Source organism: Cnephaeus nilssonii, assembly GCF_951640355.1.
Source record: "Cnephaeus nilssonii genome assembly, chromosome: 7".
In the NCBI taxonomy this organism is placed as follows: Eukaryota; Metazoa; Chordata; class Mammalia; order Chiroptera; family Vespertilionidae; genus Cnephaeus; species Cnephaeus nilssonii.
In genome coordinates, this window is record NC_137078.1 from 83,782,917 (window position 1) to 83,807,924 (window position 25,008).

Below are 25,008 nucleotides of genomic sequence, written 5' to 3' on the forward strand. Positions count from 1 at the left end.
ATACAGAGCCTGGCTGGGAGTTACACCGCTGGGTTCAAGGCCCGCCTCAGCCACACATGATTTATGACCGTGGCAAGTTTCCACTTCTGTAGATCGGACACGATGCTTTCTGATGGCCGGCTGTGAGGATGCAGTTTTGCGATGTCCAGGAATCAGTTGAATGAATGAGTCAGCTGAACAGAAAGCCCCTCCAGGGTTCCTGCCGATATTGGGGCTAGGGCCTGGCCCCCCAACGTCTAGAGGTCCTTGTCTTCCCCTAGGTCTCAGCCCCACCTTGTCCACTTACGGTCTCTCCGTTCTTCTAGGGTGACCCCTGTGAGGTGTGCCCAACGCTGCCTGAAGGGTTCCAGAACTTCGTGGGGCTCCCTGGAAAGCCAGGGCCCAAGGGGGAACCGGGTGATCCTGCACCAGCCAGGGTGAGTACCTAGGGTGGCCATGGAGGGACCCCGCAAAGAACTTAAGGGTATCACCACGAAGTGGAGTTGGGCAGAGAGACTGGGTACTTCTCATGGCCATAGAGAGATTGTGGGCAGAGGGTCTGGGTGCTTAGCTCCATGGGTAGCAGCTGAACCATAGAGTTTAGTGCTGGGCTAGAAGGTCACCCCAGGTCTCCATGGCAACCCTGCAGAGTTCCTAAGGAACTGCTAAAATGCCTTTTGGGCAAGCTGGTGTGGAGCCAGCCCTTATAGTGAGCGAGGCTGTGCTCTCCTTCTGGGATTGGGTGTTGGTGGGGATGGTGGGCAGGAGTGGGCAGGGCTGGGTTAGGGTCCGGGCCTGGCCTCCCTCCCCCTCTCCCTCACAGACTCTTTTTTTCAGGAGGGCCTGGGAGCTGTAGGACAGAAAGGTGATCGGGTATGTATAGGGACTTTCTCGCGGGAGAGCTTAGCCTGGCTTCATGGGTTGATGAGCACTGGCTCTGGGGTGCTGCTGACCTTGGACCCCCGAGGACACTTGGGTGTTTGAAGTGCTTGTGGTGTGTGACATGGCTGTCATACGTGGCTAGGAAGTTGGGGTGTATCCCAACATGCCCAGTCTCAGCCCATAAACCTTTTCTCCCCACAGGGAGACCCTGGCATCCAAGGCCTCAAAGGAGAGAAGGTGAGGGAACCCCAGTCACCCGGCTGCCCCCTCTGACTATTGGGGGCCTTTTTGATCCCGTCTCTTCCTTCTCCAGGGGGAGTCCTGCTTGTCCTGCAGCCCAGCTGTGGGGGCCCAGCAGCTTGGGCCTCTTGCAGGGACCAAAGGAGACGGGGGGCCCCCTGGCTTCGCGTTTCCTGGCCTTCCGGTGAGTGGCTGCTTCCTGCCAGCCCCGCCCAGTCCAGCCCGTCCTTGCTATACAGTGTCCTCCCTGGCTCCTTAGGCCCCCCCATCTCAAGGCAGAGGCCAGGGGGAGGCCCTGCGGCCGGTGTCCCCAGCCTGCAGCCTGGTCCCTCCCTTCTTCCTGCACCGGCCCAGGCTACGCGCCCCCGGAACTCCCTCTCGGAACCTCTGAGTCCCCAGCTGTATAACTGAAATAACTGCCCAGCTGCCTGCAGGGCCGTGGGGTGTGTAATCCGGAGCCGGCTTCTTTTTCTCCGCGGACACCGGGGCCCATGGAGTCTCAGAGGGGTGGGGATGGGGAGATGCTGTGACTATAACTTGATTGTTTTTCAGGGGAAAGTTGGGGCTCCAGGGCCAACAGGGCTGAAAGGAGAAAAGGTGAGGCCGGGATTAGATGTTAGGGACACCTGGGCTTAGCAGGGAGACGGGAGCCCTGGGTGGGGAGTAGAGACAATATAGACAAGACAGCAAATGTACATGTGCAGTGAAATAAATCCATCAATGTTTTGCAAACTGGAGTTGAAGAACTTATACCTGAAAGCCCTCATGTTCTCCAAGAGAATTCCTTAATGTTGTGTTTTTAATTTAGTGATAATATAAAGTAATAAAGTATATTCAAGATAGTCTTATAATAATATAATAATATAAACATTTCTTAACTACTTATTTTGTGCAGGGCACTGTGCTAAGTGCTTGTACATATATTGTTTCCTCTTCCCAAAACCTTGTAGGGTAGGGACCCCATTATTCCCATTTTACAGATGAGAAAATAGAGGCACAGAAAGGCCAAGTAAATGGCCCAAAGTCACGTGGGTGTTTGTGTGCAGAAGTGGGATGGAGCTCAGGAAGTCTGTAATGTTCACCTCTCGGCTGGGTCCTCGATTTCAGTGCCCGTGTTAACGTTTGTGTTTGTGGTTGAACTGGAGACAAGTCACAGCACTGAACGTACAGTGCAGTGTGACTCAATGAGGGGTTCTGTGGGTGTGCGAGTGTTAAGTGTGAGAAACACTGGGATATATGTTCACACTCGGCTCTCCCAAGCAAACCTGTCGTTTCTCAGATGGAGCTTTGCACTCCCATGTGACCTGATGTTCTCTCCTTTGATCGCAGGGTGATTTCGGGGAGGCAGGGCCTGCTGGCAGTTCGGTAAGTGTACTCGGGGCGGGCGGCAGCAGCTCTGGGAAAGGACAAGGTGGGAGGTGCTGCCCACTTCCGGGAGATGACAGGCCTGGTGGTGCCTCTGACTGGCTCAGGCAGATGCTGGGCATCACACGTGTGGTCCTGTTGTTTTTATCACACAGGGGCCACCGGGGCCAGTGGGACCCACAGGAATCAAAGGGGAAAAAGTGAGTATGGGGACATTCCCCACCCAACATTATTCCCTTATAATAATATAATATAAACACTTCTTTACTACTTATTAGTGCAGGGTACTGTGCTAAGTGCTTGTACATATATTGTTTCCTCTTCCCAAAACCTTGTAGGGTAGGGACCCCATTATTCCCATTTTACAGATGAGAAAATAGAGGCACAGAAAGGCCAAGTAAATTGCCCAAAGTCACATGGGTGTTTGTGTGCAGAAGTGGGATGGAGCTCAGGAAGTCTGTAATGTTCACCTCTCGGCTGGGTCCTCGATTTCAGCGCCCGTGTTAACGTTTGGGTAAACTTCCCAAACACATCCATATCCTCTCCTTCAAGCTCTCCGAGGCTCCCTAATGCCCGAGGGTCCCAGCTGACCCCTTAGCGTGACCCCTGATGACTTGGCCCCGCCTTCCTTTCTTATCTGTTCTTTCACAACCTCTCCTGAGATATCCCTTACCCATTAGAGGTGCTGTGTCAGGCCTGGCTACATTCCCCAGATTCCAACCTGGCCTGGGGCCCCCAACCCTGTGTCCTTGCTTGGCAGGGGGAGCCTTGCGAGCCGTGTTCAGCTCCGTCCAAGCCTCAGAATGGGGACAGCCACGTGGTGGCCTTGCCTGGCCCCCCTGGAGAAAAGGGAGAGCCTGGGCCTCCGGGCTTCGGCCTGCCAGGAAAACAGGTGAGCTCCAGGGCCTCGCAGGGGGGACGCAGACAGGGCTGGAGAGAGGCGGGGACCCCCCACCCCCGGTCTCTTGGCTCCCTGGGCAGTGGGGAGTAGGTGGGTCAGCCAGGCAGGAGTCTGGCTCAGGTCTTTTCTCTTAGTCTATGCAGTATCCGAGAGCAGAGATTTGGGTCCCAGGACATAGCATGATAGGATGTGCAGAAAGAGTACCAGCCTGGGACCAGACAGACCTGGGTTCAAAGTCCAGGTCTGCCTTTTACTAGCTTTTAGACTTGAGCAAGTCCCTTTTGCTCTGTGCCTGTTTCCCGTGCCTGGTGGTGTAAAGCCTAGGATGTGTGTGAAGCACTTAGCACACACTAGGCCTTCAGGAAATGACAGTCACCACTGCGGTGGTTATTATTGTTACTGCTTTGCCAGTAACAGTAAACACTGGCAGTATGCACAATGAGCCATGCACTGCTTCACGTATATTAGCCCATCTAATCTCACAAGGACCCTACAGTGTAGACGCCTATGCTATTTTATCATCCCCATTTGACAGATGAGGAAACCGAGGCGCAGAGAGGTTGAATAGCTTGCCCAGGGTCACCCAGGCAGGAGTCTGGCTCAAGTCTTTGCCCGTAATCTATACAGTGCCGGAGAGCAGAGACTTGGGTTGTATTTCCCGGGTCTAACGCAGTGACAGCCACTGTGGGGTGTCGGGCATGAGTGAATGGAAATGCTTTCTCCTTAGGGCAGGGCTGGAGAGCGCGGATTCAAGGGGCAGAAGGTGAGAAAGCCTCGGTGGGCATGGGTGGGCACCACCTCTTCTCAATGCCCTCTCCTCCTCCTTTTCCTGATTGCCCTGTGCCCACTTTCTACTCTGCCCAGACCCAGACCCAAGAAGGGCTCTGAGTACCTGCAGGTCCCAGGAGACCCCCCGCTGGGTCACCTCTGCCCTCCTTGATCCCCACTCCTTACAGGGTGACGCAGGGAATCCTGGAGACCCTGGAACGCCAGGCACCTCGGGGCAGCCGGGACTGTCGGGAGAGCCAGGGGTTCGGGGCCCCATGGGGCCAAAAGGAGAAAAGGTCAGGCAGGCAGGGGGCAGTTTGTTGCATGAACAAAAGGAGGCTAAGGGTTATGAGGGGAAGACGGGTCGGGCTGTGAGCCTTCTCTGATGCCAGAGCACTGGGAGGGGGCGCCTCAGCTCTTCTCTGAGGCAGGAGTGTCGGGCGCCTGTTGTGACTTCCCAGGCTGAGGTGGGGGCAGTGGAGGGGCAGAGCTCTCAGAGGGACACAAGGACCCCCCTTCCCCATGCCTCCTGCTGGCCCAGCTGCCAGCCCTGGCTCACTCCTGGCTATGCCCATCTCTGACTAGGGCGATGGCTGCACTGCCTGCCCCAGCCTGCAGGGGGCGTTGACTCATGCGACGGGACTGCCTGGGAAGCCAGGCCCCAAAGGAGAGCCAGGCCCAGAAGGCGTGGGCCGGCCTGGGAAACCGGTGAGTTCCGGCTGCCTGCCCTCTGGTCCTTTCTTACCTGGGCTCCCCTTTCCCCTGTGTGACCCATAGGCCACCTGTGTCTTTTAGGGCCAGCCTGGTTTACCAGGAGTTCAAGGTCCCCCAGGACTGAAGGGCCTACAGGTAGGTGTGGCTATGGGGGGCCTGAGCTGCAGGTATGTGTGGGTGAAAGTCGGGGTGGGGAGTACATGGGGGCTGGAGTGGGGAATGGAGATCAGCTTTAGAGTAGGGCGAAGGTGGAGGAGGTTAAGGAGGTCAAGGGTCAGTGGGAATCTCAAGCCAAGGATGTCCTTCTTCCTCTTCAGGGAGAGCCTGGGCCTCCGGGAATGGGAGTCCAGGGGCCTGAGGTACGTCTTCAGCCTTACCTTTGCCTGCCTGCCACCCCGCCCCCAGCACTGCTACCAGCCAGCTGTCCACTCCCATCTGCCTTGGAAACCATGGAGCGCTGCCCTCCCCTAAGTGCTCCAGGGCACAGCTCTGGGATGGAGTTGTGCCGCAGCCTTAGCCTTGCTTCTGTCCAGGGTCTTGGTTTTGACCCCCACCTCTCTGACCCTCAGGGTCTCCTTGGGGTGCTCTTCTGAGGGCTGGCAGACAGCCCACCCCAGACCAGGTCTGCCAGTGGGGCAGGTTGGCTTGCGCAGGTGTGGCCCAGTCTGCCTTTTCTGACTTGCAGGGGGAACCTGGAGCCCAGGGTTTGCCTGGCGTTCAGGTACGTCTGTCTGGAGGAGGCTGGCAGGGGAAGGGGCCGCTCTAGGATAAGGGATAACTAGCTGTGATTCCATCTGCAGGGGTTTCCGGGGCCTCGAGGACCGCCTGGCCCCGCTGGAGAGAAGGGTACCAAGGTGAGCGTCTGCCTCCTTGGGCACTAGGCCTGCATTGCTCCGGGTGCCCCGGCAGTGGGCACAGGGGACGAGAACTCAGTGATGCCCATGACAGCAGCCCGAGACCTGGTCTGGTGTGTCTCACCTGCTGGATTGCACTGCAACCTTTGTACCCTCTTCCGCAGGGATCTCCAGGGGTAAAAGGAGCCATTGGACCCATGGGACTCCCTGGTGCCAGTATCTCTGGGCCTCCGGTAAGGGTCCTCTCTGTGCTCCGTGCTGGGGGTGTTGCTGGGACCAAGAGCGTTGCTTCTGGGAAGAGGGCACAGGGCTGACCCTGCCCACCCAGCAGCAGGGGGCATGGGAGCAGAGAGGCTCGGCTCAGCCCAGCCCAGCCTCGGAGAAGGAGGACCACACAGTTTGGGGGCGGCACCTGAATAACGGCAATACTGATCACCCGCGGTTTGGGAGCAGTGACTGTGCTGAGGCTCTGTGCTATGCTCTAGACAAGCAGCGATTCACTCAGCCCTCCCCACAGCTCCGTAAGGGAGCGGCTGTTACTGTCCCCATTTCACAGACGAGGAAACTGAAGGCCAGGGAGTGAAGAGGCAGAGCCAGGACTTGGACACAATTCTGTCTGACTCAAAGCCCATACGTTAGCTCCCGCACCCCCACTTCAAGCCTGGGAGCATTAGGGATCATCCAAACCAGTGCTACCCATAACCACCTAGGAGGATGGAAACATTTCGCTCCACACTGCCAGAGACTGCAGCCACGTGGCTGCTGAGCACTTGAAATGTAGCTCGTGTGCCTGGGGAACTGAATGTTAAGTTTCATTTCATTTTAACTCCTTTAAGTGGAAATAGCCACCTGTGCCTATTGGCTGCCATACTGGACAGCAAAGATCTCTCTGGACCAGCGATACTTTCAACCCTCAGAGGCCCCCTCCCCCTGCATTATTGTCCCACCAGAGTCCGATGTCCTGACAGATGTATCTATTGAACAAATTGCATCGATTAAGTTACGATAAATGCCATTTCCTCATTTTCATTCATCAAAGTCCTGTATAGCAGCCAGCCTCCACTTCTCAGGAACCCACCAGGATTTTGTGAGAGGATATAATTCCAGCCTAAATCAAAGAAATGCTACCTTTCAGCCAGGCTGGGCCAGGCCGGGTTGTGGGCAAATGGTAGAACGTGTCTTGTGCTTTTAGTAATGTTGGGAATGGCCCAGGGAACAGAATCTTTTCTGGATTTACGGATCCCTAGAGGCATTCCACTTCCAGTTTGGGAGTCACTGAGGGGTTCCTTCCAGGGTGCTCTGACGCCCCCGGGGCCCGGGGCCTTGCCCACGCCCGCGCAGCCAGTCCGTATTGCCCAGCGGGCCTGGCGGTCAGGGTCCCTCCCTGCCGGGCCCAGGGACTCCCCGTGTAAAGCAGAGGTAAAGGGGAAGGTGGTCCTGGTCCCTGGGCAGCCTTTGGTCCATGTGTGAAGGCGGCAGGTCCCACAGGAAGGCAGCCGTCGGAAGGCCCGTGTGCCAGGCCGACCTCCCCAGGCCTGCTTCCCTGAAGCTGAGTCTCATCCAGGAGGCTCCCCAGTCCCCGCCCCACACTCACCAGCTGTGCCCAGAGGCCAGTGACAGCCCCCGAGTTTCCAGCTCCTTGTGGATAAAATAGGGGCTGCAATAAATCAACCGAGATGACCTTTGTGATAGAGAGAATGTGTGCCCGCACTGAGCGGGGGGAGGGGAGAGCAGGAACTTCGGGCCACACAGACCTGGGTGCAGTCCTGCTGTTGGGCCTCTTATAACATTTCTTTCAGCCTCCGTTTCCTTAGTTGTGCCTCAGATGGTACCGTCCGGCAGGGCTGGGGGTGAGGACCCACTCAGTGTTCTCTGGTGGGCGCTCGGCCTGGCGTCTGACACGCACAGGCGATGAGGAGAGGCCCGGCTTCTCCCTCCTGCCTCCTCTCCTTGTCTCCTGCGCCTCAGTCTTGTCCTCCGGGGCCTGGGCACTGGGGAGCCTAGTCTGCCTCTGTTTGTCCTGAGCCCGCCCTGCAGGCAGGCCGATGGCTGGCTGCTGCCTGGCACTAACCACTGACCCTGCGCGCTCTCCCTTCAGGGGCGTGATGGGCAGCAAGGACAGACTGGACTTCCAGGAGCCAGAGGGATGCCGGTGAGTAGTGTCTCGAGGCAGCGGGAAGCCGCCGCTGGCCCTGCCTCCGCACCCAGACCTGCTCACCGTCCTGTGCTTCCTCCTCGCAGGGTGAAAAAGGGCCTCAGGGCGCGAAGGTACGTCCCATCACTCTGGGGAAACTAGCAGCCCCTCTCGTCCAGCCACTGAAGCGAGCCTGCGTGCATGCCAGTGGCCCTGGACTGGGGAATGGGAACCCCCTGAACCTGGCCTTCCACCAGCTTCCTGGTCCCAGGGAGCCGGGGCCCCAAACGCTCCCCACTTTATCTGGTTGCTGACTCAGGGCTCAGCCACGATCCCAGGAGACCCAGAGAGCTCCAAGATCCCGCCCCACGCCCCCCCCACCCCGGCCCCCAGCAGGGGGCAGCTGCATTTTCAAATGGGCGCTGTCAGAGGACAGGGCCAGGGCAGAGATGTCAGGGAGCAGGAGAGAAGGGCCTGGAGGCCAGGCTGGGCCAGCGGGAGTGGGGCGGCAGCCGGGCCAAGCTGCGACTGTCCCGGAGGCGAGGATACCCGGGCTGTGGCAGACAACGGTGAAACGAAAAAGGCAGGCACAGCAGCAGCCAGTGTCTGCTGAGTGCTTGCCATGGGGCAGGAACTCTAAGTACTCAAATCCATCCCATCCTCATGGCAGTCTGTATTTGGTATTATTATCCCACCTTACAGGTGAGGAGACTGAGGTTCAGAGTGGTCGAGCAGACAGTCCAGTGCCCAAGAGACAGGTTCTAGATTTAAACCCTGGCCTCTCCATCCCGAGAGCCGGTGCTGCCTCCCACATGCCAGTTCCCAGGAGGCCCCCCACCCCGGCCCTCCTCTGACAGAGGCTCCTGTCTTCCAGGGCGAGCCCGGGGAGTGCTCCTGTCCCTCGCGAGGAGACCCTGTCTTCTCCGGCATGCCGGTGAGTGGCGCTGAGAGCCTCCCCCAGTCCGGGGAGAGGCCCCGCTCCCCCCAGCCCAACACGCAAGGGCCCCACGGGGCTTTGTGCGCCCCCCCCAGCCGCCTCCCCACGCAGCCCTGCGCTTGGTGTGGACGTTGCCTGTAACCTCTCTTTTGCGACCCCCCACTCCCACCCAGGGTGCTCCGGGACTTTGGATGGGCAGCTCCTGGCAGCCGGGCCCGCAGGTGTGTGTCGCTTGTCTCCTCTGTGTCTCCTCTTGTCCGCCAGCGCCCCTCGGCTTGCCCACCCTCCGCTCCCTGCCCCCCAGCAATGGGGCAGAGCTTTCTTCTGGGTCCGATTATGTCTTCTCTCCCTCAGGGTCCCCCAGGTGTTCCCGGACCACCAGGCCCCCCTGGAATGCCTGGGCTGCAGGTAAACGGGGGAGAAGAGAAGGAGTTTGGGAGGCAAGGCGCATGCGCCGTGCCCGACCCCACGTGTGTGGCTCCCCTGCCCTGCACACACACACCTGCCATTTCTCCCTGCTCTGTGCTTCTGCTCCCAGAGTGGCGTGGAGGGCATGTCCTGCTGTGAGCTAGCCCAGGCACCCTGCTGACACCCGGGCCAGGCTCGGGCCTCGGCCAGCTGCCAGGAACCCAGAATCTGGGTCAGATAGAAATGTTTCCCCTGGTGCAGAGCTGCACCTGTGTTTGGCACACCAGCTGTTCTCCCGGGGCTGTGTTTTGTTGTTGTTGGGTTGGCGATAGAACAGCGGACAAACATGAAAAACCCTGTCCTCTTGAAGCCTGCATTCTAGCAGGAGGCACAGACGACGAGCAAGATAAATAAGTAAAATACAGTGTGTGAGAAGGGGACCCGTGCTAGGAGAAAAACAAAGCAGGGAGTGGAGTTAAAAAATGGGAGGCGGGCAGGGAAGAGATTTGGGGGCAAGTTGAAAAGAAGGTGACATTTGAATAAAGAGGTAAAGGAAACGAGGAATGAGCCTGTGAAGGGAGAGCATTCCTGACAGAGAAAGCAGCAGGTGCGGAGGCCCCAGGTGGGACTGCGCCCCCTCTGGCGAGGAGGCCAGGGATAGTAAGGGCAGAGGAGTTGGAGTTGAGATCCCGGCCCAGCTGAGATGAGAGGGTTCATTCCAGAGCCTGGCAGCTGACTTTGAATCCCAGCTCTGCCATGTGCTAGCTGTGTGATGCCGGTCAAGTTACTCACCCTCTCTGTGTCTCCAGTCCTCCATCTGTTAAGTGGAGATAGTTACAGCATGTACCTCACGGGCTATTGTGAATGTTAAACAAGGTAATGCCCGCAAAATGTGTAGAACCATCCGTGGCACATAGTAGATGCTTAGAAGGCATTCATCATCGCAACAACTATTACTGCTATTTTACATCCATCCTTTCATTCATTGGAGCCTTCCATCAACCCCAGGAGGAAGGTGGTGTTATCCCTCTGTCACAGCTGGGTGCACCGAGACCCTGAGCAGGGAGGCATCTTGGCTGAGGTCACCGGCTCGGCGTCGGTGGCCTGGCCCGAGCTTCCGGGTGCAGGGCACTTTCTTCTCCCCTGTGCTGCCTTCCAGGACAGTTCCCCAGTGGTTTGCACACCAGGCCGCCTTTGGGGGAGCTCCTAGGAGGCACAGACAGTGGCTGCTGCATGCCTGGCTCTCAGCTCCCGAAAAAAAAAGTGATTCTTACCTGAAGCAAAGCAGAATCACGTGGAACTTTTTATAAATTATGTACTCCCCACGCCCTGGCGATTTTGAGACTTTACACACACACACACACACACACACACACACACACACACACACACGCACACGCACGCGCACACACACACGCGCACACACGCCCATTGCTGGTGGGAGTCTCCACTGGGATCAAGTTCCCTCCCAGAGGCAGAAGTAGAGCCAACGCTGGGTCCTCCGGGGGCAGTCACACATTTACCAAGTGCCCGGCTTCCTGCTTCCCTCCTGCCAGGCAGCGGGAATCTGCCCGCAGGGGGCTTGCAGTCTGCCTGGGGAAGCAGGGCAGCCACTTCAAAGGGATCCGTGAACAAGCTCACGCTGCTGCAGTGTGAACCCCGCCCAGACGTGCTGGGGAACGAGGCTGGAGAGGGACTGCCGAGCCTGGTTCCAGGCACCGGGTCTTCCTCCAGCGCCAGCGCTGAGGCCACCACGGGCACCTGCCCTGTGCCAGGCAGGGCGCAGAAACAGGCTCGGAAATACACGGCACTTACTGTCCAAGGCCCAGGCCTGGATCTACCATGTCACCCGCGTCCATTTCACAGAAGCGGAAGCTGAGGCACCGGGGTGGGGAGGTGTGCCCAAGGCTAGACAGCGAGGAGACAGCTGCTCACACCTACAGCAGAACAGATGGGCGCTTTAGTTCTGGGAGGGCAGGAAGAGAAAGCCACAGAAAATCAGGCGTGAGCTAATACCTGGGCAATGGAGAGAGGAGCATGGGGTGAGTCATCATTTAGGTCATAATTATAATGAACATGTGCAAGGTGTTTTCCCTCTCCAGGGCGCTATTCTAAGCGGTTTACCCTGTTCATTCATTAAGGAGACAGAAGGAGAAGGGCAGGGCCTTGACGTGTGGTGGTGCAAGAGGGGGAACCTGGCCTGAAGGACGGTGGCTGGTGGGAGAAGGTGGCCTGTTCTCTCGCTGATAGCTGGGGCTTGAGGGAGGCCAACTCTCAGGGCGGCCAAGGAAGTCCTGTTTGGGGAGAGCAGGGTGAGCAGCAGTGCGTTCATACGATGCGTATTTAATGCACGCCTCCTCCGCGTCGGGCACTGGGGACTTAAAGGGGAACATACTCCCTGCCTCCATGGAGTGTTTCATATGCAGATGCTCATTGTGAGTCTGTGAGGGAAGCAGAGTTTGCTTGGCAAACATTTCACATGAGCATCCTTTGTGCCAGGCTCTGTACTAAACTCCTTACAGCTATGGTCTCCTTTAAGCCTCACCGTAAACTAACCCGGTTTTACAGATAAGGAAACTGAGGCACAGAGATCTCCAACTCCCCCCAAGTAACCTGCCACAGTTCCCCAGGGGGTGGGAATTGGTGCCCGGCTAGGTCTGTGCCCAGCCTCACCTGGTGGTGGATGTTCTGGGAGTGTCCTTGGAGGAACGTGCCGGAATAGTGGTGGAGGGAGGAGCTAAGCCAGCCGTCCTCCTCGGAGTCTCACCTCCGGGCCTTGCTTGTCCCGTGTCGCCCTCTCGGAATTCCTTTTTCTGGCTTCAAGATGGTGATAACACCTCGTTCAATAGGATTGTGATGATTCAATGAGAAAGATAGAGGAAAGGACTTAGCACAGAAAGAACCAATAGTCACTTGCTATATAGACGGCCCTCTGCCTAATTTCTGACTTCCTGTAACAAGTGCGGAAAAACAGACTGTCGGACTGGTTTTGGGGGTCACCCCGCTGGGCCTCCTCAGCTTTCCCTACACACTGGTCTGGGGGTTTTGAGCTACGAAGACGGGCTCAGCTCTGCAGGGTGAGGGGCAGAGGCAGTGGGGATGGTGGGAAGGACGCAGAGAGAGGAGTCCACTCACCCGTGTCTCTCCTTGGCCGCAGGGAATACCTGGAAACAACGGTTTGCCAGGACAGCCCGGGCTCACTGCGGAGCTGGTAGGTACCGGCCAGGGCTCACTGTCCAGCCGCCGCCCTGCCCTTGCCAGGGCTGAGCTTGCCAGTAGGGGGCCCTCTTCTCTCCCTCTGGGAGGAGCCTGGTTGGCACGTGGCTTCCCGAGGCTCTACCTGATGCCATGAGTCTCCTTCCCCTTCGCCTCCCCGCCTGAGCCCTCCCGTCTGTCTCCTGCAGGGATCCTTACCCATTGAGCAGCACCTCCTGCAGGTAAGAGGAGAAGCGGGAGGGGGTGGCAGAGGGAGCTGCAGATGGGGCTGTTTGTGGGCAGTGTGTGTGTGTGTGTGTGTGTGTGTGTGTGTGTGTGTGTGCTCCCAGCATGTCTAAAAGGGCTCAGCGCGGTGCCCGGCTCCTAACAACCCCTAAGTCAGTACCTGCCGAATCACTGAAGGAACCCTGAGAAGGTACCCATCTTGCGGATGCTGTTGGCAGTTCCAACCACAGAGCTGCTGCCAGTGAGGCCCTGTACCCCCCTGGTTACGCCAGGGCAGGGCCCAGCAGCATGCAGAGCAGAGTGGGGAGGGTGGCAGGGCACTGGTGAGACCCTCAGGCCTGCCCGCCAAGGTTACGTTCCGTGGTAAGATGGGGTGGGGCCTGGAAGAAGGCTTCGGCATCCTCTCTCCGGTCAATCCAGAAAGAATCCGGGGAGGAGATGGGATTCGAGAAGCAAGTCTAGTGGCGCAAGGGGACTTGGGCCTGGGAGGGTGGAGAGTCGGCCTGTGCCCGGGCCTGCAGACACGGTCAAGATCACACCCGAGGGCTGTGGCTTGGTCTGGCCTCTCAAGCTGGGCAGCGATTCCCTTGGGAACCGAGGGTGGCACAGCTCTTCCTTGCTCAGACCTGAGCTCTGCTCTCCTCCAGCTTGGCATCTTCAGGGGTCCCTCCCAAGCTTTGGCCAGCAGAGTGCGCTGTCCTGGCCACCCCCTTACAGCACTGGACATCCCAGTACCCCACCGGGATACTGGGGCGTTGGAGAGACTGCCCCACCTGCTCTAGCAGAGACGTCTCCGGAAACAGCCTGAGGCCAGGGTAACCTCCCGGCACAGTTACGCCGTGGATCAGAGCGGGGTGGTGGCGGTGAAACTGCAGCTTCTCCCCCGGGCTTCCGGCAGCTGGGTCCCCCCAAGTCCTGCCCCTGGGCACGTGACTGTGCAACTCACGCAGGATTTAGCATTTCTCTGTGTAACATTTCATCCGGTGGTTTCTCAGCCAAGTGCTCTGCAGGGGGCGCTAAGCAGCTGTCTGGAGAGGAGTCAGATGGCACCCAGGGTGCTGCCCTGGAGCCCCCACCACACACACGCACAGCCCAGAGGAAGCCTGGGCCTGTGGCCTGAGCACCAGCTCTGGCCTCAGACAGACCAGGGCTTCGTCCAGGCTCCCCCCACCGTGGACACGTCACACTGTCCCTCCGGTGTCGGCTTCCTTATCTCCGCATGCGTGTAAGATGACCTGCCTCCTGGTGCTGCCAGGACGGAGTGAGATAATGCAGGCCCATTACGGTGACTGAGTGCTGAGTAAATGACAACCGTCATCACGGGGCTTTGCAGTGCAGTGAAGGTGGAGCCAGGGCCCTGCCTGGGGGTCCATGGACACCCCACCAGGCCATGCATGGACTCCAGGCCCCCAGTCCTCTGAGATTGTAGCCCGCTTTTCACGAGTGGGTTTCATTTTTCTGGGACGAGGACTCATAGCTTCCATCAAACTCCCAGAGGGCCAGGGGAGAGGAGCGCCTTCTCGTCGGGAAGACTGGCAGGCCCAGCGAACTGGGAGTCTGACGGTTGGGATCTGCGGGGGACAGAGGGCGGGCTCCACCCCAGGTGTCTGCAAAGACCTGGCTGCTCCTGCAGCTGCCGCCCTTGCTCCCGGAGAAGCTGTTTGGAACCGGCCTTTGCAGCCCAAGTCCTCGTGGCGTGTCCTCCCAGCGGGCGCCGGCTGCAGGAACAGCCGGGACAGATGGTGCCTCTGTGGGCCCCTCTGCCTCCCCCACACGCCTGTCTGGAAAGTGGCTTTCGCGGGGGGCCCCCCCAGAGCTTCTTCCTGGAGAAAACGCAAAGCCGGCGCTGGGATTGGGTCCCCTGAGGGTGGGGCTAAGCCGCCGCAGGGCTGTGGCTGGGAAGTGCGGGTGGAGGCCTGCTGCCAGGCAGGTGACGGGGCTTCCCATCTGGCCCTTCCTGGCCGGCTCAGACCCCTGCCCTGCCCTCTCCTCTCCCTCCTAGAGCATCTGTGGGGACTGTGCCCAGGGGCAGAAGGCCCGCCCAGCGGCCCTCCTGCAGAAAGGCGAGAAGGGAGACCAGGGCATCCCCGGCGTGCCAGGCTTTGACAACTGTGCCCGGGTAGGAGGCTGGGCTCGGGGCGGCCTTGCTACAGGGAGGGCTCCCAGTGGCCTCACCTGACAGAGCCCCTCTGTCCCCCACAGTGCTTCACAGAGCGGGAGCGCCCCAGAGCGGAGGAGGCCCGGGTGAGTCGCCCTCGTCTCCCCTTCACCCCCTGCCCGGAGCCCCACCGGGAGCGAAGCAGCCGACTGCTCACTCCCACCATCTCCATCCACTGCAGGGAGACAACAGCGAGGGAGATCCGGGCTGTGCTGGGAGCCCTGGCCTGCCCGGTCCTCCGGGGCTGCCGGGCCAGAGAGGAGAAGAGGTAAGGCCAGGGCCTGGGCCCTCACCTGCGCGGTGGCCCTTAGTTCCCCAGGGCAGCTCCACTCCGGCCCGATGTCTTCTTGGGCCCTCCAGTGGCTCCCTGTCTCCTGGGAGGCCTTCCAGGGCTCTGGGGCCTTAGGTCAGCAGGCACCCCATCTCATCTGCTCTCCTCACACACTGGCCTCCTCTCTGCTCTTGATCCATGCGACACTCTCCCTCCCCGGCCTGGCTGCTGCTTTGTTGTTGTTAATCCTCACCTGAGGATATTTTTTTCTTTAATTTTTTTTTTAGAGAGAGTGGAAGGGAGGGAGGAAGTTAGAGAAACACGATGTGAGAGACACATTGATTGGTTGCTTCCGCACATGCCCCGACCAGGGCCGGGAATCAAACCTGCCACCCAGGTACATGCCCTTGACGAGGAATCGAACCTGTGACCCTGCAGTGCTCTGGCCAACGCTCTAACCACTGAGCCACAGTGGCCAGGGCCCTAGCTGCCTCTGTCTCCCCACACTCATCCCGGTCTGACATACTGTGTATTTCTTTCATTTAAGAACATCCCACAGGTATCTACTGAGCACCAACTACGTGACAGCCCCTGTTCTACCGTATTTATTACCGTCCACCTCTCCCCTAGGGTGTAAGCGCCACGAGGCTCAGATTTTTGTATGTTGTTTATTGCCGTGCCCCCAGCACCTGGACTAATGCCTGGTACATAGTAGCTGCTCAGTAAATGCTTGTTGGATGATGGAATGAACTGAATGAAAAGTTTAACATCAGCTTTGACACCAGCTGCCCGGAGACTCTGGCTGGGGTGAGCCAGGAGGAAGGCGCTGAGACCCTGTGGGGCCTGGGCCTCTCTATCCATTTCTCTTGGCTTCCTTTGCAGGGTCCACCTGGCGTGAGGGGCTCCCCGGGTCCTCCAGGCCCTGTTGTGAGTATCTGTGGATTCCTGGCTTGGTTGACGAGCTCTCAGAGGGGTCCTAGTGCTCAGACACCACTTCGCTGCCTGGTCTCCAGGAAGCGGGGCAGGGCAGACAGGGGAAACCTCCACTGCCTGCTTTCTCTTGTCGGAGCGTCTGTGGGAACTGAGGACTCCCACCCCCGAACCCCTGGGAATGGGCCTGCTGTGCCTGTGGTCCTGCTTAGAGGAGGCCCTTGGGGCGCATCTGTGTTTCCCCGTCCCTGACCCGCTGTGTCTTGCACAGGGACCCAGGCTGCAGGGGGCAGGGGTCTAGGCTTCTGGCTCGTGGTCTCGGCAGCCGGGAAAGCATGGTGGCCAGCCTAGATCTCTGTGCCCCGGTGACACCAGGCCCTCCAGGGGCCAGGGGCTGCGACGGAGCTGCCCTCCACTGCTCTGTAGGGCCATCGCAAGGACAAGTCTACAAAGAAAGGCCAGACGAGGGCCTCCTCCTTGGAGTCCTCTGTGGTGTTGATATGGCAGGAACATAGAAATGACTAGAAAAGACCGAAAGAACTGAAAATGCTTTCTTTAGAGAGAGAGAAAAAAAAAAAGGCTGGTGGGAGCTATGTTAGAACCAGGAGCCATCCATCTGGGAGCCTGTGGAGGTCAGGAGGAAGCAGGCGTGAGGGGCTCCACTCCAGCAAGGGGGTTCAGTTAGACTCAGGGAGACTCGGGAAGGGCTGCTGACCGGGGACTGTTTCGTGTCTCTGCGGATGGCAGAGCCATTCCTCCTGGAGCCCAGGGCAGGAGCACGTGTGTCTGGGCCAAGCCTTCCAGGGAGCCTCTTTTCCAGCTGCCTTGCCATAGTCCCGTGACCTCTCCCACGACCCTCAGCCCAGACTGCCCAGGGAGGCTGTGCTTGTGAGATGTGACCTGCCTGTTTCTCCCACCAGGGCCCCCCAGGTTTTCCTGGTGCCGTTGGCTCCCCCGGATTGCCTGTAAGAACCTAGCGCTGCTCGACCTCCCTTCCCCCCGCCAACCAGGTCTCTGTGGCTTTTGCTGTCTCCTTTGCCGTCACACCCGCCCCTCCATCCTCCGTGTTTGCGTTGTCCGCCTGCAGGCATGGTAGCTAACGACACAGGTTCCTGAGGTCCCAGCAGCTTGGACATCCTCCTGGTCTCGGCCTTCTTTTCCTTTTCCCTTCTCCCCCCTCTCCTGCTTCCTTCCTCTCATTGCCCCCATCCCACTTCCAGCTCCCTTTTCTCTCCCACAGCCACACATCACTCCCCACGAGTCCTCTCCCATAAGTCCTCTGGAGCTATTTTACCGTCTCAGCTTAAGCTGGTGCCTCTAAGGGGCTCTTTATTCCTCCCTTCTCATTCCTGCCTCCTGCTTCTCCCACCTTTGGTGTTGACTAAAGATTTGCTGAAAGTCGTTCTTGGGGCCCTGCCAGGCACCTGGCACTGAGCCTGGCAGAGATGCCAAAGCTTTAGGGCTTCACATTGCAGGCTGGCATAGGTTTGCCGCCCTGCTGCTTGGCCAGGCTGTCCAGAGGCCCCCGGGAACCGAAAGGCGAGGACGCCCGCATCTTTTCCATGGTCCTGGAGGAAACGCTCAGCTTCCTTCTCTTCTCCTTTCCTCTTTCTGAGCTCCAGTGCCTGTCTGCTCCGAGGCTGGACACGTGATGCCAGCCAGTTGGGTTTCTGAGCGTCGGGGGGCCCTGCCCCTCTGTTCCCGGCCCCTTGGCCGGCTCCTTCTGCCAGGTGTCGTTAATTGCTCTGCCTTCATCGTCATCACGGTGTATTTAAGTCATCCCCATCCTCACTGTTGCTCCCTCCTGGGTCATGGACACTAACCTTTTGTTTGTCCGGTTGCGTGTTTCTGGGGTCTGGCTCCTCTCCTCCGGGGAGCGGGGCCCCCCTTGCCGCAGTTCCATCTGTCCCCACGCCCTCATCCTGGCCGGACCTTGTCTGTTTCTGCTTGCTTGGGTGAAGGGGCCATCTGTCCGTCTAGCCATCTGTCTTGTGTTGTGGAGAGGTTTGGGCGCCGTCTCTTGCGGGCATGAGGGAAGAAGGGGCAGACATGGCCCCTTAATGGTGAGGCGAATGTATGGAGGGCAGAGTGAGGAGGGGGAGGGGCGCTCTGGCTTTGATGGGCATTGAGATCCCTTTCCACCCCGAAAAGTGACAGGGAATGCTCTGACGGAGCCTTCCCCTGTCCCTCCCCGGGTCCCTATAAGAAGGTGATTTTGACGGGGGCGGGGGGACTTGGGCAGGTAAGTGTTGGGCACCTGGTGGGACATTTTAGTGGGAGCATCACGCTAGGGACACTTCTCCAGGCAGTTGCCACCACAGGGAAAGGACACACACGTCACCCTCCTAAAGGCACACCCCAGACAGTTACTGCAATAGGGCACACCAATGACGGTCACCTGCCCGGGAGGCACCCATTGGGATCACCCAACTTGGGGGACACATCACTGTGGTTACCTGTCTTGGGGAGGATGCTTCTGAGAGGCACCCGTCTACGGGAGTTTATATCTCTGACAGTTAGCCTTCTGGGCACACACCCTATGGATGCCTTATTGGGACCCTAGGGGACCACCAGCAGCCCCCCTTTGCCTGGAACAGAGACAGAGGCTGTGGGGTGGGGGCAGGAGTTAGGGGCTGGGCGGGAATGCCCTTCCCTGCAGTTTCTCATGATTTTTCTCTCCAAGGGTCTCCAAGGAGAGCGAGGCCTCAGGGGCCCGACGGGCGAGAAGGGGGAACTGGTAAGAGGAGGCCGCAGGGGCCTGCGGTAGATGAGGAGCCCTGGGGAGACATCCGGGCCCCAGGGTGGCTGCTGTGCGGGAGAGGGGAGGGGACTCCTCCTTTTGAAGCTCTCTGCCCCTCCGCCCCGATTCCCTCGGGGTGGGGGTCTTCGCACCACCTCAGGGTGAAAGGAGGCCCATCTGCAGGCGCCCAGCTCCCTGCCCCCTGGCTTCCACCAGCGTCCTTGGGGGCTCTTCTCCCCACCTCTCCCTACAGCAGGTCCCTCTGCTCCCCCTCCCTGGGCCCATCAGCCCCTGCCCTGGGCCCCTCCCAGGGTCTCAGTGAAGTCGAGGCCTAGCGAGCCTGGCCTGGGGGAAACGGCCCCTGTGCCTGCTGTGCGGGGTGGGTGCCTGCTGCGTGGGGTGGGTGCCTGCTGTGCGAGGTGGGTGCCTGCTGTGCGGGGTGGGTGCCTGCTGTGCGGGGTGGGTGCCTGCTGCGTGGCAGCTCCGGGGGTTCTGGCTCTGGCCACCCTTCTGCCCAGGAAGGGGAGCAGAAACGTTAGGGGCTGATCATGTCTACCTTTCTTTGCAGGGTCCTCCAGGGCAACCTGGCTACCCAGGTGCCATGGGCCCACCGGGACTGCCTGTGAGTACGGGGGCCCTGGCTCTGGGGGTCTGGAGCCTTGGAGGGGTGGTCAGGACAGGGCCAGCTTGGACCTCCCTCAGCAGAGCAGGCTCCTTCCTTCCCCAGCATTTCAGCCCGCGCTCTGCCGGGCCATCCACGCACAGCCCCTGCGGGAGCCCCGGGGTCGCAGGCGTGGTCCCTTCTCTGCCCTTTGGGGACCCACTGCAGTCACTGCACATCAAGGCCCAGACTCTCAGAGGACCCGAGAGGCCGAGACCCGCAACACGGAGATCTATCTGCTCCTGGGGTGGGGTGTTAGATAATTGGAGGGTCAGCACGGAGCCGCCACCCCACACAGGAGCCCACTGGGTGGGCATGCCCCCCCTTTCCACTGAGGGCCACCACGGCCGATGAGACGCAGCCCACCTCTCCCCCGTCTGAGTACCAGCTGCAGTCTCCACCCCTCACATTAGTGCGGTGACAGCAGGCCACGGGGCTAATTCCTCTCTCTCTGCTCGCTTGTCAGGGCATCAAGGGAGAGCGAGGCTACGCTGGGCCTTCAGGAGAGAAGGGAGAATCGGTGAGTCTGAGTCGCAGCTCAGCACGGGGGCGGGAGCAAGGCTTCAGAGAGAGCCGGGCCCTGCCTGCTGCCCCCACCGCCGCCGCTAGAGATTTTCCCAGAAGCCTGGGGGGGGGGGGGGCATGACCCCTGCTTCCCTGTCCCCTGAGTCACTCCAGCTGCATCTCAAGCAGTCAGCACAGGCTGGTGGCGGCGGAGGCCAGAGCTGTGAGGAGAATGCCAGCAGGATTCATGGAGCCAATGGCCGCCTGCTAGGGGGAGGGGCACGGGGAGTCAGCTGACAGGAGACCCCTCCCACCCCCATCCAGCAAAGGCAGGCTTACAGGGGCGGCCTGAGAGGCCCAGGCCTGGCATCTAGACCCAGCTCAGCCACCTAGTCGGTCCTGCCCCCACCAGCCTGGAGCCACCCTTTGCAGAGCCAGGCCCTGGCTGAGTGCAGGAGCCAGGCTGCTGTCGGATGTGTGAGGTGGTGTGGCTCCCCAGGGTCCCGCAGCTAGTTAGTGAGTTAGGGTGCAACCTGCATTCAAACCTGGGTTTCCCCTTCCCCCTCACACATGTCAGTGAGGCCCCGTGGGTGCAGCCAACCGCGCTGTGCATTCATTCAATAACTCGTGGGCCTGCTGGGCGCCAGGCTCTGAAGATGCTGTGGTGAATAAAACAGGCAATTTTGTCCCCTGACCTCATAGGGCTCACATTCCAGGGGGTGGGGGGAGGCAGATAAGAGAGGAATAGACAAACACATACAAATGATGAGCGATCTGATGGAGAAAACGGGTGAGGGCCGGAGTGGCGTGCAGAGCACTGTTAACATGGATGGTCAGGGAGGCCTCTCGGAGGAGACGGCCTTTGAGCTCAGCCCTGAGTAAAGTGGGGGAGGGGCACACGGTTTCTGTACTGGGGAATCCCAGAGGGAGGGTCCAGGGCTGGGAGCACGGAAGGAACAGCTTTGAGCCATTTAATGATCTAATGATCCGAGAGACCTGGAAGGGGTTGGGGAACAGAGGGCATTGTGGGTAGTGGGTACAGTGTGCAAAGGCCCAGGGTGTAGATGTGCAGTGTGTTCAGGGAGCAGCGGGCTGACCAAGCAGGGCAGGAGGTGAGAAAGGGGGGGGAGGGGGTAGTGAAGTTGCGGGGTGGTGGGTACCAGATCACAGACGGCCTCAAACCGGCATCAGCATGGGGGGGGGGGGGGAGTGTGCTCCTCCTTCAGGTGGCGGAGGGGAGCCAGGCAAGGTTCTGAAGCAAGAGAGTGTCCTAACCCCAGCCGGGCTGGAGGAGATGGCAGCCAGTCGCTGGCTGGATTGGAGTGAGCCAAGTGGGGGGCAGGGCTGGTTAAGAGCTAGTCCAGTAGCTCAGGCTCAGAGGAAACTTGAACAGACAAGGGGAGGAGTCCTGTCGGCTCAGCGGGCCTCCCACCACATCCCCTGCCCCCTCCCCTGATTGCCCACCTCCTCCGGTCAGAGGGGCTGATTTTGCTCCTCTGTGTCCCCAGGGCCCACCGGGATCTGAAGGCCTCCCAGGTGCCCCAGGCCCAGAGGTGAGTAAGGGAGGGGCGGGGAGATGTGGCCATGGGGATCCCTAGGCCTGGTCCTGGTCCTGCCCTGGGGCCTGGGGGCAGGAAGATTGAGTTCCATCTGCGTTGTTCTCTGTGGTGACAGGGTCCCCGAGGAGAGCGAGGACCCCAAGGGAACTCCGGTGAGAAGGGCGACCAGGTGAGTGGCAACTAGGACCTGGCTAGCCATTCTGACCAGAGTGGAGGGCTGGGTCCTCTCCTTGGTGGTCACCTTCACGTGTGGAGGGGTGACCAGCTGTAGCCTCCCAGCCCCCATCCATCTGGAGTTGTAACCTCCCACCTCGTGCCCAGAGCCTTGCCTGCTGGCCATCTTGGGCAGAGTGGAGGGCCAGGCCCATGTCTGGAAGCAACATCACCCTGTCACTCTTTCTGCCTAGTGGCCGGTGGGAGAGGAGGGCAGCCCAGCAAACTGTCCCCTGCTTCTTCCCGCAGGGTTTTCAGGGCCAGCCAGGCTTTCCCGGCCCGCCGGTGAGTGAAGACACGAAGCAGCTCTGTCTGATGTGACTCCATCTGGAAGGGCAGGCTGGCCGGCCAGGCTCGGCCGATGGATCTGTGGAGGGGAGGGAAGAGGCTCGGGGGCGGGGAGGGGAGGGAGGGAGGGACAGCCTGGGTGGCCAGGCCTGATTCCAGGAGCCGGGACCTGGAGATCAGGGCCTCCTGGGTGGGCCCCAGCCCAGCAGGCCGGCCGGACCCAACGCTCCTGGGGGGTGTTTCTAGAAAGCATCCACAACAGTGGGGCACACGCAGCAGGAAGAAGGAGGAGCGCCCCCTCCGGCCCACTTCATTCCGATCTCTCCTCTGTTGGTATAGGGTCCCCCTGGATTCCCAGGCAAAGCTGGAGCGCCTGGCCCACCCGGCCCCCAAGCTGAGAAGGTGAGCTGGACGCCACGTTGGCCACAGTCACAGATCTGAGTCACTCAGCTCCCACACCCCCGTTTCAGCCCCAGCATCAGCCTTTGGAAATTCGAGAACCGCCTCCCTTACATCCGGGGGGGGGGGGGGGGGGAAGGACCTCCAGGATGGCCCTAGCAACAGGGCCATGCTAGCAACCAGGCCCCAGGGCAAACCCGTGGGCTCCTAGGATGGGCCAGTACACCCGCCAGCCTCTGCAGGAGGTCTCTGCCTGGTGGGAGAGGGTGGGTGGGGAGAAGGCAGAGGGTACAGTGAGAGGGGGTGACTAGGGTGTGACTGGCCGGCCTAGGCCAGCTTCATCTCCTCAGGGGGGATGGGGGGGCGTTGGGGGAAGGAGGAAGTGTGCTGACACTGGGAGCCCCAGCGCCCCACAGCAGGGGGAGCTCCGGGCACTTTCCTTCTGGGTCTGACACCAGCAGGAAGAAACTCACCTGGAGGTGTTGTCCCCAAGGGCGCAGTGTGACTTGGCGACAAGGGTGGGAAGGGGCAGCCATCTGGGGAGCCCCACACTGGCTGCCCCCCCCCCCCCCCCCGGGTTGGGCTTGCTAAACTGCCCTGGTCTGGGGGCGGACGCTCCTGTCTCAGCCCAATTTCTGGGCGTCTCAGAGGTGACAGCCGGTGGTGTAAGAGGCCCAGCACTGACTGAGAGCTTGGGGCAGGGGGAACCTCTTTCCTCTGGAGCCCACACAGCACAGCTGGGGTGACTTAGAGGGCTCCCCTGCTCTAACTACTCGCTGTCCAGGTAAAGAAGTGAGGCCCGGAGAGGCCAGGGCATCCCAGGGGCACACAGCAAGTTAGAGGCAAAGCCGAGGCCTCCCTCCCAGCCCCAGGGAGCCCCCAGGCTGCTTCCCAGAACCAGTGCCGCCTCCCTTCCTTCTGAGGGACCTGATTGGCAGCCACTGCGGGGGCCCTCTGTGCTGCCTCTGTACTCCAGGGCTGCCTGCTGGCCTAAGGATGATCATTGCAGACAATCCCCAACCTCCGGCCAGGGGTTCCAGTCCCGATTCCCGGTGGAGCTGACATTTCTCTGGGGCTGTGCTGACCCCTCCTGGTGGGTGGTGGCATTGCACCGCCACCCAGAGCTCTTCTCCCTCCACCCCACCCCAGGGGTTTCTAACTGGATCCCTTCCCCTTGGCCACCCCCATAGCCACTGCTCCAGGGCAGCCACTCTCTCCCCACAGGGGATGCAGCAGCCTTCCTCACCAAGCTGCCGATCTGGCCCCTCCTCCTGTAAACACTCTGATTCAAATGGTCCGTTGTCATCACTCCCCTATTTTGAAACTTCAGTGGCTCCCCAGGGCCCACGGCAGCGGTTTTCACTTTATTTTGTAGTCCTAGAGTCTTGTCATCACACAGAAGCTCACGTGGACCCTCGGTCTATAAAACAGATTCAACTGGAGCTTCTCTGGCTAAGGCAAGGGAAGGGGGTCCCGGAGTCCCACCCACTGGGCCCCCACTTTGTGCCTTAGCTCCGAGGCCCTCCAGGGACCCCCGGGACTCTGAGAAGCCCCGTTTGAAAATCACAGGTCTTGGTAATAATGTTGAGCACGGCGTTCAGGGCCCACAGCCACCAGGCTCTAACCTCCCCAGCCTCCACCACCACCCATCGCACGGGCTCCCCAGACACCCTGGGCTAGGCCAGGCGTGCAACCACTTCCAAGTCCTTCTCCTTCTCTGGAGCTCCCTCTGGCGTGCCCTGTCCTCCTCCACCGCCGGCCAGGCCTCAGGCACCAGGCGGAGTCAGCATCTGTGACTCTTGTGTGACGCTTCCCCGGCCCGGGCCGGAGTGAGCCTCGCCCTCTTCTGAGCTCCTGTGGCCCCTTCCCCACGGAGCACGTGGACGGCTGCGTGGCCCTGGCTGTGAGCCTGTGACCCTCTCTGGACTGCGAGCTCCTTGAGGACGGGGGCCGCCCCTTCTCTCCGGGGAGAATCAGGGGCCCCGTAGTGCTCGGTGCCTCGTTGGGACTGAGGCGAACTGAGTGCTGTCGGTTAGCGCATGCTACTGAGCACCCACCGTGCCAGCCCCTGGTCAACCTTGGAGAAGACGCTAGACTTCCTAGGCTCTGTCCCTTCGTGGAGCAGCCAGGACTGCTCTGCAGATGAGACAGATCCTCCTGGGGGAGTGGTGTGTGTGGAGTGTATCTACTCAGTCCAGAGCAGAGCTGGGTTAGAAGCCAGCCGTCCTGGCTCCCAGCAGCCGCCGAGCATGTGGCCCAGGGCCGTGTCTCCAGCATGGGACGAGGCTCTGCTGCTTTTGTTTCCAGGGCAGCGAAGGGATGCGGGGCCCATCAGGCATGCCTGGTCCCCCCGGGCCGCCAGGGCCTCCCGGGATTCAGGTGAGTGTGTGCCCCTTAGCCTGACAGGCGTGGGTTATGTGTGCGTGTGCGCGGGTGTGTGCGCGGGCGTGTGCGCGGGTGTTTGGTAGGGCTGGGAGTTGGGTGGGGGTGGCGAGGCTGGAGGTTCTGGGCAGGCTGTAGAAATGCCCGTTTCCTGTTCCCAGGGCCCTGCCGGCCTGGATGGTCTGGACGGGAAGGACGGCAAGCCCGGCTTCAGGGTGAGATGACGCGCCGGGGAGGGCACCCCTTCCTTCTCCAAGAGCCCAAGTCCAGGGAACCCTGA

At 60.2% G+C, this 25,008-nt stretch overlaps 1 protein-coding gene across 8 annotated transcripts in view; it reads left to right on the top strand.

Moving 5' to 3' along the window:
* The window catches only part of COL16A1 (collagen type XVI alpha 1 chain), a 48,675-nt gene that overhangs the window by 12,732 nt on the left and 10,935 nt on the right, over nucleotides 1–25,008 (top strand). For 6 of the 8 annotated variants that reach the window (XM_079777978.1, XM_079777979.1, XM_079777977.1 and 3 more), the window contains 37 exons: nucleotides 306–416; nucleotides 817–852; nucleotides 1,063–1,098; nucleotides 1,175–1,285; nucleotides 1,654–1,698; nucleotides 2,431–2,466; nucleotides 2,622–2,666; nucleotides 3,227–3,358; nucleotides 4,095–4,130; nucleotides 4,324–4,431; nucleotides 4,721–4,843; nucleotides 4,931–4,984; nucleotides 5,167–5,208; nucleotides 5,535–5,570; nucleotides 5,650–5,703; nucleotides 5,868–5,936; nucleotides 7,802–7,855; nucleotides 7,945–7,971; nucleotides 8,712–8,771; nucleotides 8,948–8,995; nucleotides 9,129–9,182; nucleotides 12,340–12,393; nucleotides 12,587–12,619; nucleotides 14,626–14,742; nucleotides 14,826–14,867; nucleotides 14,963–15,049; nucleotides 15,935–15,979; nucleotides 16,903–16,947; nucleotides 18,666–18,719; nucleotides 19,291–19,344; nucleotides 19,850–19,903; nucleotides 21,396–21,440; nucleotides 21,562–21,615; nucleotides 21,909–21,944; nucleotides 22,287–22,349; nucleotides 24,654–24,725; nucleotides 24,890–24,943. In XM_079777978.1, the coding sequence (XP_079634104.1) occupies nucleotides 306–416; nucleotides 817–852; nucleotides 1,063–1,098; nucleotides 1,175–1,285; nucleotides 1,654–1,698; nucleotides 2,431–2,466; nucleotides 2,622–2,666; nucleotides 3,227–3,358; nucleotides 4,095–4,130; nucleotides 4,324–4,431; nucleotides 4,721–4,843; nucleotides 4,931–4,984; nucleotides 5,167–5,208; nucleotides 5,535–5,570; nucleotides 5,650–5,703; nucleotides 5,868–5,936; nucleotides 7,802–7,855; nucleotides 7,945–7,971; nucleotides 8,712–8,771; nucleotides 8,948–8,995; nucleotides 9,129–9,182; nucleotides 12,340–12,393; nucleotides 12,587–12,619; nucleotides 14,626–14,742; nucleotides 14,826–14,867; nucleotides 14,963–15,049; nucleotides 15,935–15,979; nucleotides 16,903–16,947; nucleotides 18,666–18,719; nucleotides 19,291–19,344; nucleotides 19,850–19,903; nucleotides 21,396–21,440; nucleotides 21,562–21,615; nucleotides 21,909–21,944; nucleotides 22,287–22,349; nucleotides 24,654–24,725; nucleotides 24,890–24,943 (2,226 nt within the window). The remainder of the gene's footprint in view (nucleotides 1–305; nucleotides 417–816; nucleotides 853–1,062; nucleotides 1,099–1,174; nucleotides 1,286–1,653; nucleotides 1,699–2,430; nucleotides 2,467–2,621; nucleotides 2,667–3,226; nucleotides 3,359–4,094; nucleotides 4,131–4,323; nucleotides 4,432–4,720; nucleotides 4,844–4,930; nucleotides 4,985–5,166; nucleotides 5,209–5,534; nucleotides 5,571–5,649; nucleotides 5,704–5,867; nucleotides 5,937–7,801; nucleotides 7,856–7,944; nucleotides 7,972–8,711; nucleotides 8,772–8,947; nucleotides 8,996–9,128; nucleotides 9,183–12,339; nucleotides 12,394–12,586; nucleotides 12,620–14,625; nucleotides 14,743–14,825; nucleotides 14,868–14,962; nucleotides 15,050–15,934; nucleotides 15,980–16,902; nucleotides 16,948–18,665; nucleotides 18,720–19,290; nucleotides 19,345–19,849; nucleotides 19,904–21,395; nucleotides 21,441–21,561; nucleotides 21,616–21,908; nucleotides 21,945–22,286; nucleotides 22,350–24,653; nucleotides 24,726–24,889; nucleotides 24,944–25,008) is intronic. The other 2 variants (XM_079777982.1, XM_079777983.1) reach the window with 2 other exon arrangements.